Raw genomic sequence first — 12,500 nt, forward strand, 5'->3', positions numbered from 1 at the left:
GGAGAGAGGGGGAGGGAGGGAGAGAGGGGGAGGGAGGGATGGAGGGATGGATGGAGGAAGGGAGAGGAAGAGCGAGTGAGAGATAATGAGAGAATGAGATAACCAATGACTCAGTGACGTCGCAAACTTTGCTATGTATTTATTATATTCTTCATTCTTCCTTTCCATATCTCTTTCATTCTTCCAACTTTATACTTTCCGCTTTTACGCTTGCATGTTTATTTTAAACACACTTTTACTCAGTCTCCCACTTCTTAGAATCATCTATCTATCTATCTATCTATCTATCTATCTATCTATCTATCTATCTATCTATCTATCTATCTGTCTGTCTGTCTGTCTGTCTGTCTGTCTGTCTGTCTGTCTGTCTGTCTGTCTGTCTGCCTGCCTACCTGCCTGCCTATCTATCTATCTATCTATCTATCTATCTATCTATCTATCTATCTATCTATCTATCTATCTATCTATCTATATCTTTGTTTCTTTATGTCTGTCTTTATCTCTCTTACATTCTCTTCCATTACGGCTCTAATCTTATCTCTTTTTATGTACACTTCAGCTTTTTGACATTTCACCACCACCACCACCACTACCACCACCATTTGTCATTATCATCTCTTACTTTTATTTCCTGCTTTCTCTTTTTTTTTTTCTTCATTGATTCCACTATTTTTCTTTCTTCTTCACTCAGAATCAGTCTATTTTGTTAACTTTTACTTTCTCTCTCTGTCTCTGTCAGTTTCTCTCTCTCTCGATATATATATATATATATATATATATATATATATATATATATATATATATGTCTAAATTTTACAGTATTTCTCTTTTTTCTTTCTTTTTTTCTTTCTTTCTTTATTTCTCTCTTTCCATTCACCATTTTCACACCACTCTCGTCTACTCCGCCACCATCACTACCATAACTGCCATTTTTTTTTCTCTTTTCGTTTTTCTCTCTGCTCTCTTTGAGTTTCCTTAGCATGATGCAAAAGGTAGGTAAGAACATATTTGTGTATTGTGATGATGATGATGATGATGATGATGATAATGATTGTTGTTTCTAATTTAGGCACAACACCAGCAATTTTAGGGGAGCGGGTTAGTCGATGCTTTCAACTTCTGTATTTGGCCGGTACTAATCTTATGGACTTCTGATATTTTTGCTAATACAGAAACGTTAGATATTTTCCCTTGCACGGAAACCTAATATACTACCTCATATATTCGATTTTGCCTTGCGGGGTTGCAAGCGTAAGTGCAGAGGTACTAAGGATCAACTCCTGATAGACAAAACTGTACTTAGAGACAGCAAGAGGAGGGAAAGTAATTTAGCTATGTCATGGATCGACTATCGTAAAGCGTACGATATGATCCCACATTCTTGGATTATGGAATGTATAAGCCTATTTGGTATTGCATCGAATGTTGAGCGATTGCTTAGAAGAAGTATGGCGAATTGGAGGACGGATCTGACAGCATACGGAAGAAGTTTAGGGACAGTAGAAATCAGGAGGGGCATCTTCCAAGGGGACTGCCTGTCCCCACTGATCTTTGTACTGTGCTTGATACCACTAACACTGATTCTGAGGAAAGCAAAAGTTGGATATGTATTCAAAAGCCGCCAACAAAAAGTCAACCATTTGTTATTCATGGGTGACCTCAAACTTTATGGTAAAGATGAAGTCCAAGTCAGTTCCCTCGTTGATACGGTGTATACTTTCAGTGCTGATATCAGGATGGCGTTCGGACTGAGAAAGTGTGGTGTGTTAGTCTTGAAAAGAGGCAAAATCAAATGTATGGACGAGCTAACGATACCGTCGTGGGAGGTTATGAAGCAGATAGAAGAGACGGGCTATAAGTACTTGGGGATTTTGGAAATGGATAAACTAATGGAGAAAGAAATGACAGAAAATGTTTTAGGTGGAGTACTTGCACAGACTGAGACTGATCCTTAAGTCGAAATAAAATGGACGGAATAAGATTGAAGCTATCAACACCTGGGCGGTTTCACTCCTTAGATATGGAGCAGGAGTAATCGCATGGACAGTAGACAAACTAAACAGCTTAGACAGAAAGACAAGGAAGTTGCTAACTAGATATGGGACACTCTACTCAAAAAGTGACACAGATAGACTGTATGTACCAAGAAAAAGAGGGGGAAGAGGACTTATTGGATGCGAACACAGCATTAGAGCAGAAGAAAACAACATAGCATGGTATGTAAAAAATTCCACAGAAACGCTATTATTGGAAGTAAGAAGGTCAAGCTTGTTTAGGTTGAAAGATTGCAAAGATAAAGCACTGTACAAGCAATTGAAAACGAATGAAACTGAAAATAGGTGGGCAAAGAAAAGAATGCATGGACAATTTCATAGGGATGTTGAAGATAAGACAGAGAAAAATGATGGCTATGGATGACTAAAAGTGATTTAAAACCGGAAACGGAGGCTCTAATTTGTGCTGCTTAAGAGCAAGCACTAAGAACAAACTACATAAAATAGAGAATAGACAACACATCAGAAAGTGACAAGTGCAGAATTTTTGGACAAAAGGTGAACCGTATGGCATATTACCAGCCAATGTACGCCACTAGTCCAGAAGGAATATAAAAGACGCCACGACAATATAGCAAGGCTTGTCCATTGGACACTTTGCAACAAGTATGGACTTGACAGAGAAAAAAATTGGTACGACCACAAACCCGAAGGCATCATCGAAAATGATAATGCAAAGTTCCTGTGGAATTTTATGATTCAGTGCCACCATGAAATAGAGAATAGGAAGTCAGACATAGTCTTAATTGAGAAAGAAGGCAAACTATGCTGGATCATAGATATAGCATGCCCAGCTGACAACAAGGTATGCGATAAGGAAGAAAGAAAAGTCGATAGATATGACAGGCTAGCTTGGGAGGTTAAGCAGTTGTGGACGATGAAAAAGGTGGTAGTAGTATCAATAATTGTCGGAGCCCTGGGAACAGTGAGTAAATATCTTGCGAAGTACATAGAACAAATAGGGACCGCAATAAGGGTGGAGCACTTGCAGAAAAGATCACTGCTTGGAACCGCTCGAATACTCCGGAAGGTGCTCAAAAAATAAGAGATGTTACCTTAGTTCGCTGGTAGTGAACAGCTGACACCGTAGTACATCTCCAGCGTTAGAAGCTGTGCAAAAGCAATAATGATAATAATAATAATAATAATAATAATAATAATAATAATAATAATAATAATCTTTTCTACTCTTGGCACAAGGCCCGAAATTTTGGGGTAGGAGTAAGTCGATTAGATCGACCCCAGTACGTTATTATTATTATTATTATTATTATTATTATTATTATTATTATTATTATTATTATTATTATTATTATTATGTTTTGATGTATATGTAAATTGCACATTATGAATCATGTATTGAAGGCTATTTCTCAGTGATAATGTCAGATTAAAATCGAATGATATCCGGGGTTACCTCTTGCGGTTGTAGCAAATATGATCATAATATTTGTCATTGGTATATTTGATTTTGTCCTTCAACTGTATATTCATTTCTAATATCTTTCTCTTTTTTTTAAAAAATGATCCAGGCGTTAAATATGTTAACTTTGTTACCCATTAAAAATATAATGTAGGTTCATATAGATTTTCCGAGGTTATGTATGTGTGAACTTCATTTGATAATAAAATATAGTAGTGCGAGATGTGTTAAAATCATTTGACAGAAAATTCACATCACTATTTCATATAACATTCTTATACTCTACACTGAATGCTTATTTCCGCTAAAAAAATTTTTGCTGCTGTTATTTTGTCAACAATCAACTTCGTTGAGGCCAATATTACCCGACTCACAGATTGAACCCAAACATGTAAAGGGCAACCTAACACTGTAAAAATTTACAATTTGACAAAGCAAACCGGCTCACAGCATAACTTCGAAGTCACTGTCAATTTTCTCCTTATGTAAATAAATATATATCATATTAATGTTTATTTCCTTTTCGTTGCAGTTTACACTTATATACAAAGTCGTTTCTACCGATCCCCAGAGGTAATTTTAGGTATTCCATACACGAGCCAAATTGATATCTGGAGTTTTGGTTGTATTCTTGCTGAGCTCTACACCGGTTATCCTCTGTTCCCTGGTGAGAATGAGGTTGAACAGCTGGCCTGTATAATGGAGGTATTCAGTTTACCGGAAGAAAACTTTCTAAATAAAGCAACGAGGAAAAGATTATTTTTTGGTGAGTTCCTTGATAAAGACGACGGAAACTATTGAATCTGTTTCATTGATTTATCATTTCTTTTTTTATTTTTAATTTTGAATATTTTGATAAATGGCACATCTTCAACATTTACGTAAATTTATATTGATTGTATAATTCATTTTTAAATGGTTTGGTCAGGATGAGGAGCTTTGTCCCTAGTTTTCGCAGGTCCCCTGTGGCCAATGAAATCGATGCGGTTGATGTCTCACATGAATAACTGTAAGTCGAGAAGTGACGTTCCAAGAAGGAAATAAAGAACATAGTAGTTAGCGAAGCGCTGGGTGGGGTGGGGGGTGGGGGGACTAAATACCGACTACAAAAGACGAAATGAGTGAGTGAAACGCATCGGAGTGGAAGTGGTTTGAGATCACCCGAAAAACGGAGACCACCGCTTTCTGGCATTAAATATCATATCTAGGACTACCTTAGCCAAAATGTTCCTTCCTTTTCAATACAGTAGGTCGCAGTTTACAGAAAAAAATTGATAAAATATTTCTAGTAGATCGAGAGACAACGTAGATGCTTTTTCAATGAATTCTTATGGAGTAACTTCTTATTCGAAATTTTTAGATTTGCTGTCATTCATACGATTTTACTGAACAATCAAGATTATTAATCTAATTTTAACTCTACAGTAATTTAAAGTATTTTTGTGTTGTTGTTGTTTTAGTTGCTTGGCATCAGATCAGTGTTATTTGAGAAGACCTATAATCAGAATCGTTCTAGCCATGAACATCGAGCAATTTTTCGTTCACAGTGTGCCTAGGATTACATTGTCCAACGTGTTTTCCCCTTTTACTAAGACAATAAAGGATTGCTCGAAAAAGATTTAGCTATTATTTCTAGCTGGTTAAGCAGCCATACATGAACGTAGAAGCTACTTCGTTGGTTTAAGTACATTTTATGCTTACAATGTTAGTAAATTAGCCTAAGCAAAGACAGCGAATTGGCAGAGTGGTCATTAGAACGTTGGTTAGAATGCAACACTGTATTCTTTGTACTCTTTGTACTCTTTGTACTTCAAGTTCCAATTATATGGATGTCCACTTTGTCTTTAATCCCTTTCTGGGTTGATTTGAAAAGTACTAGTTTAGCGCGGTAGGTTGGTTGGCGTAATAACTGGAAAGTAGAGCAGAATGCAGTGTCTGATTCGAGTATTTTCGTTCTGACAACACTGGCGCTAAGCTGTATCAACCCAAGTTAGCGGCCTTTCCCCGTGATAAACTTCGGTGGAATGGGGAGAGAAAACATACAAGAAGGGGCAACTGCGCATACATGTGTAGATGCATGCTCAACATTAACTGACAGAGGTGCGAGCTTAGACATAACCTAAGCTACTGTCGATGGTAACCTATCAGAGGTTATCTGAGATTCAATATATTTAAACGTATTAGTATATTTTCATACACTGAAGTGAGTAAGAGATTTGTAGCTTGATAAGAGAAAGGGGGTGTTTCACCAGATGATGGATTCCTGTCCGAAACGTGTCAGTTTCTTCTTCCTCGTTTCGATAATTGAAAAAGTATTCATTTTATCTTCAGACTCAAAAGGAAATCCAAGATCTACGACAAACAGTAAAGGCAAGAAACGGCGCGTGGGCGGCAAAGAATTGCAACAAGTTATTAAAACAGGAGATTACAATTTTCTTAACTTCATCAGAAGCTGTTTACAGTATGAGCATATTTTTATTTGTTTCCTTTTCACACACACACACACACACACACACACACACACACACACACACACACACAACAACAACAACAACAAATCATAATATCTGAAGCAGTAGAAAGTTTAATCATCAATCGTAATTTCATAATTGAAAAGTTTCCAAAGAAATAAATGTACATGATTTTTCATTATACATATTTCAGATACGTGTTCGTGCATGCGTGCGTGCTACAGACTAACCATTTGTATTTTAATATAAAGGATATTAGACATTAAGTACTAATTTGAGAGACAGAAAACCATCAAGCAATGTCAAGACACGAACGACATCTGCATTACCTACCACCGATTGCGTTACTGAGTCTGAACTGTGCAAAAGCTGAGTGATAAAAATTACATATATGTATAGGACACTTCATTTATTTTTGTCTCAGTTTGTATCACTGAGAGATAATGGATGTGGTCTTCTAGGAAACCTTTCTTCCCATGCACTGTCATGTTCTCCAAATTTACACTATAGAAAAAAATATTTAAATGTTTTGACCCTACAGGATTATTTTATTAGCACAAAGAATAATTTTAGACATCTAAGATTACATCTTGTGTTCGTACTAATAGAAAATATCTTGTGTCATTGAACTTTATAGTTGGGATCCTGAAGAGAGAATGACACCGGATGAAGCAATGCGGCACGAATGGATTCGAGATTCAGTAAATGTAAACAAAGTACGAAATAATAAAACGAATAGTAAGTTTTGATGTCATGCGTCTTCATATATGTCTCTTACCATGTGTTTCTGTCGCCTTGTGACTTGTCATCATGTGTCATAATAATCTCCTTGTACAACTGTGGCCCTGTGTCTGTCATCATATGCAGTGGCCCTGTGTCTGTCATCAAAGCAATGGTACTAGTCTGCGACTAGTATCATTGCTTTCATGTTTCGTTTCTCTCATTAAGTGTTTCTGTCTTCAAGTGTTTTTATCGCCTTGTGTATCCTTCTCCTATTCTTTTCTATCACTCTCTGTCATCATGTATTTTTCAGCGTTTTCTTTTTTGCTCTGTATCTGTGGTATCATGTGTCTCAACCTGCATTTCTGTCATCCTGTCACGTAATATCACTGTCACCCTTGTGTCTTTTTCATCATTATGTCTCACTGTACCTTTTGTCTCTATCCCTCAGTATCTCTTTCGCTCCGTTTCTCTATCGAACCGTGTCTTAATCGCTCCACATTCATATTATCTCTGTCTGTATTACGTCGTACTTTCCCCACCCCGCGCCTGTGCCTATATCACCTTGTGTCTCTGACTATGTTTCTTCACCTCCCTGTGTTTATATCACTTTGCATTTCCGGTACACTGCATTTCAGTCGACGTGTGACTCTGTCACCCTGTATCTTTGTCTCCCCATGACTCTGTTGTCATGTGTCCCTGTTACACTATCTTTATCTCACTCTGTCTCTATCAGTCAATTCCTCCGTCACCTGTGTACCCGTGCACTCCGTGTCTTTGTCACACAGCATATCTATCACACCGTGTCTCTCTCAACCTATTTTTGTATCACATTGTGTCTTTGTCTCCGTATAGTTGCATCAACTTGTGTCTCTATAGTCCTGTGTATCTATCACCATGTGTCTGCACCATCTTGTGTCTTTGTCACGCTCTTTTTCAATTGTCCAATACCTGTATCACACTGTGTCCCTGTTTCTCTATGTCTGTACCACCTTGCGTCTCTGACATCTTGAGTCTGTCAGTCTTTGCCTGTATTGCAATGTGTCGCTGTCACCATGTAGCTCTGTAACCGCATGTCAGTTCCTCCTGGTGTCTCTGTCCCCCAGTCATTCAGTTACTTTGTGTCTGTATCCCACGATGTCTCTCTGACACTGAATCTCAGTCGAATTGTGTCTCAGATGACCTGTCTCTTTATCTCCCTATTCCTCTTGACCCTGTGTCTCTGTCGCGTTTTTATATTCTTGTGTCTAAGTTCACTGTCTTCGGAAAACTTTAGATACTTTTTAAGTGGATTATATATTTTTTTTGTGGATTAATTTATAGTAAATTTATGTCAAAGAATTAAGTACCGAAAGTAATTGTTAAAAGGTTAGAATATTTTAGCTCCTTCTTCCGTAAAGCGCACGCAACAATTTCAATTTCAGCAAAAATCAAACACGAGAAAGAAAGAAGAAGAAATATACCATCAAAAGGAATAACTACTGGTTTCGTTATGCAAAAGGGTAAGCGAAATCAGCCTTGTTCACTCCAAGGCCTCCTTTACTTTCGAGTTATCCTTAATTATATATGACTTTGTTAGTGTAAAACAACGTTAGCGTAAAATAACGTTCGATTTTACATTTTATGAATGCAGATGATTAATTTTCGATTAACACATTGGGCTATTTAAAAGGACAGGTGGTAAAATAGAAACACAACACTGCTAAAATGACATGTGTCAATAAAATATACTTTTAAAAGTCCCTGGACAAACTCTTATAGTGTATATTTTTACGTGTAGAGGCTGTCATTGTACATACATATTCATCAACGGCTCTATGTGCTTCTGGTTTTGTGCAGATACCCAGAATGGACTAGTAATCCTAGTTTGGTGTGAATTAAAGGTAGGAATAGAAAAGGTGATAGCTAACAGATCATATATGAGACATGGTGAACTGTTGGTAGTGTTGCAGTATGTGGGGTTTCTCTGCTAAACATATGTTGCACCTTCCTGCTTTGGGCGTGAGAGCAATGCACATACAGAATAAGGTCAAATTAAATAGTATAACATTGCGAATTTCTGAACGTAGTAGCCTAGCGAGTTCCAAGAATAGACAGGTAAGCTTACTTCGTCTCCCGCTTTAACACATCTTATTATTTGTATTCCTTTAGGCGATTTTGCTCTATAGCAAGCATTCAGACTCAGTCTTCGTTCTGAGAATAATTCCATAGACAGATGCACTGCTTCTTTCCTACAGCATCAACTCCTGAGCTGTGGCTTCTACCTCTATTTCCGTACTTGTCTTAGAAGCTCTGTTTCCATTCATCAGTTTTCACTCCATTGCAGTGGACAACTCAGCATACTGCTAACAACACATATAAACATACAAGTCGTGGCCAACTGTGGGTTAAACAGAGCAGTCTTATAATCGTGTGATTTGCTCTGATCATCGACGCCTATATGTATATGTGCGCATGCATGCGTGTGTGTAGACACACATATACACACAAACTATGTATAAATCAGGCATAGATGGATATATATATATATATATATATATATATATATATATATATATATATATATATATATATATATATATATATATATATATATATATATCCATCTATAAATGGTATGTATGCACATGCATGTAAACGTATTTATATGTATATGCGGATTTAAGGACCGCAGCTCCTTTATACTGGGACCTAACATTCACAAAAGAAGGCCTCACAGTAAAGTCATTTGGTTTGCTCCATCCTTTTCTCAACGTCAAGACTTGCGTGGGAATGATATTCCTCAGATTAGTGGACAAGCATTTTACGTTTTTTTTTTCCAACGCATCGTCCGGACGATTATTTAATAGACACAACTTAAAGGTCTCCCTCGGCTGTGCGCCCACTGTTAAAATGATTTTAATGAACAGCCTTAAATCCAGTACAGAAGCAGGGTTAACAGTGAGTGCGCTGTGGGAGGTCGATGCAACTCAGCGGCCACGGTCTACGTGGTTGAGGCAGTGTCCGACAGTAACGGCAACAACGGCAGTGACAGCAGCAACAATGTATCCGTCGGTAACAGAAACAACGGCAACAATAGCAGCAGCAGCAACAACAACAGCAAAACTGGCAGCACGACCGGCAGTAACAGTAGTACTGACAGCGATAGCAGCAACTGCAACAACAACTACAGCACCAGCTTCGCGTCGGGCATTAACAGCAGCAACGGCAGCGATAGCAACAGCAAAAACAACAGTGGCTGCACCAGCAATGTGTTCAGCAATAGCGGCAGCAACGGTAGTGATAGCGTCGGCAGCAACAACAGCTGCATCACCAATAGCGTAAAGACACAGACATGGAGACATGTTGGAGCAAGACAAGGCCCCTTTAAGCAACGTCTAAACAAACGCAGGTCTTCTTTTAGGATCCCAGACAGGTGCAACGTTACGTCGTTGGCCAACTACATAGGGTATTTAAAAGAAGAGATTACGTCATATAGAATTAAATGAAATCTTCTGGAACAACCTGGAGCATGCCTTAACGGGAAAAAACAAAGCAAACTTTGCTTGACAGAGAGGGGAAGGATCTTAAAGAAATCGCTTGACCCGGGTTTTTTTTACATATATCTATCAAATTAATTTTATAATACTTTTATAATGATTATGTGAGTGTTGATGTTTGTATTTTAACTGTGTAAACACATGCAGTACAAAGGACTGAAATTTTGAGACTTCAGTTTTTGTTTTATTTTTAATTCTACTAAATTGTTCGCTCTGAAAATTCGTTTTAACCAATTTATCTTTAAGCTGATTCATTCCTATTACGGGTATACCATTGAAAGAATATCATATTGGAGTTTAACGACATGTTATAAATCGAGATCTGAGATTCAGTGGATATATATATATATATATATATATATATATATATATATATATATATATATATATATATATATATATAGTGCTTTAGCATTAATTATAGATGTGTGTGTGTGTGTGTGTGCGCGCGCGCGCGCGTCAAAAAGGGCCAAAGATTTTCCCCAAGACATAGGTTCATGAGGCTGGTTTCTCGGATTCTGTGGCGTATATATTGCACCCCCTCCATCCCTGGACAAGACGTTGGTTCGCTGCAGTGTTACTCATTTTTGCCATCTGAGTGGGCTGAAATGAAGTGCTTTGCTCAAGAACGCAACGCATTGTCCGGTCCATTGATCGAAACGGTCATGATTGCAACTCCCTATCCACTAAGCCACCCACCTCTGAACAAATATATATATATATATATATATATATATATATATATATATATATATATATATATATATATATATATATATATATATATATATATATATAGTGTATGTACATATATATATATATATATATATATATAGTGTATGTACATATATATATATATATATATATATATATATATATATATATATATATATATATATATATATATATATATACATACACTATACAGAGACTCATGTTCTTGTATTTTCTTTTACTTTTTTTCAGGTAAAAGTCTCATTAAACTCACAGAAACCCATTCCAATGAGACTGAGACAAGAACGGATATTGAACCTGCTCAAAGTTTTCTACCTCCTATAAGTAAAAAATCATGACTAAAACGGCAAAAAAAATTATTGTAATAAAAAAAAACAAAATATTTGTTTGTGTAAAGCGTTAATGTTCATTCAAACTTATGCATGTGTGATGAATAGAAATTTGTATTGAAAATGTAAGATTAGTGGAGTACTTGGTTGCGGTCTTTTATGTATAGAATTCAGTTAGGCAGTGACGGCAACAACGGCAGTTACAGCAGCAACAACAATGTATCCGTCGGTAACTGTAACAAGGGCAACAATAGCAGCAGCAACAACAGCAAAACCGGCAGCACAACCGGCAGTAACAGTATTATTCGCAGCGATACCAGTAGCTGCAACAACAACTACAGTTTATGGAATGAAGATAATGCAAGACCGTTAAAATGGATGTCTCTAGGATTGTGACCTCATAAATACGAAAGCCAACACTTTTTGCGTAAGAAATGAAAGTTGCTAGTTCAATTCCTTCCCCGCAAGACTTATCGTAGATGGCGTAATAAGTCACACCCGGACAACGTCGGGTTATACTGCTAGTATATATATATATATATATATATATATATATATATATATATATATATATATATATATATATATATATATATATATATATATATATATATATATATATATATGTATATATATATATATATATATAAAGTATTTCCGACCGTTTGATAACATAGAATCCAGTGCTCTACCTTTTATCTTTCATCTTTTGTTTGTTTCAGTCATTAGACTGCGGCCTTGCTGGGGCAGGGCCTTGAAGGAATAGTCTACATGAATACATTAGGGATTCATGTAGTATGAATGTGAATATTACTATGAAGTTCATAATGGGTGCAGTTATTGAAAATCTTACTATATCAGACCGGGTAAAGATTATTTGAAAGTACCAGGAATTTTCTGCCTGTATTAGCTTTGAGGTTTAAGGAGAAAGAGGATGCGAACAATATGGTTTCCTTGGGTTTATTCATGGATCTAATGGTTTTCAGATGTATAGGTCTCTTCTCTGAAGCAGCTATTTGGAAGAGCCCTGTTGTAGTAAGGAACTGTCTTTAGAAGGACATAGGCTCTAACCTATGTCCCTCTAAAGATATTTCTCTCTTATACTTTTCCAATAAAAGTAGGGATTTTATTTTGAAGGTTTTTCTGCTCAAAATGGTTTTACTGCTCAAAATGGTTTTACTGCGCGTCCAGACCCACACCTGAGCATTTTGACGCCCCTGTGGAAAATG

General features: G+C 36.8%; 1 protein-coding gene across 6 annotated transcripts in view; it reads left to right on the top strand.

The window, feature by feature from the left end:
* Positions 1-11,326, top strand: part of LOC106871863 (dual specificity tyrosine-phosphorylation-regulated kinase 4) — a 153,929-nt gene extending 142,603 nt beyond the window's left edge. For 5 of the 6 annotated variants that reach the window (XM_089358793.1, XM_089358792.1, XM_089358794.1 and 2 more), the window contains 5 exons: positions 4,010-4,243; positions 5,809-5,938; positions 6,586-6,686; positions 8,093-8,170; positions 11,174-11,326. In XM_089358793.1, coding sequence (XP_089214919.1) covers positions 4,010-4,243; positions 5,809-5,938; positions 6,586-6,686; positions 8,093-8,170; positions 11,174-11,280 — 650 coding nt within the window. In that variant the 3' untranslated portion in view covers positions 11,281-11,326. The remainder of the gene's footprint in view (positions 1-4,009; positions 4,244-5,808; positions 5,939-6,585; positions 6,687-8,092; positions 8,171-11,173) is intronic. The other variant, XM_089358791.1, reaches the window with a different exon arrangement.
* Positions 11,327-12,500: the final 1,174 nt, after the last annotated feature.

Source organism: Octopus bimaculoides, chromosome 10 (genome assembly GCF_046866305.1).
Source record: "Octopus bimaculoides isolate indiv1 chromosome 10, ASM4686630v1, whole genome shotgun sequence".
In the NCBI taxonomy this organism is placed as follows: Eukaryota; Metazoa; Mollusca; class Cephalopoda; order Octopoda; family Octopodidae; genus Octopus; species Octopus bimaculoides.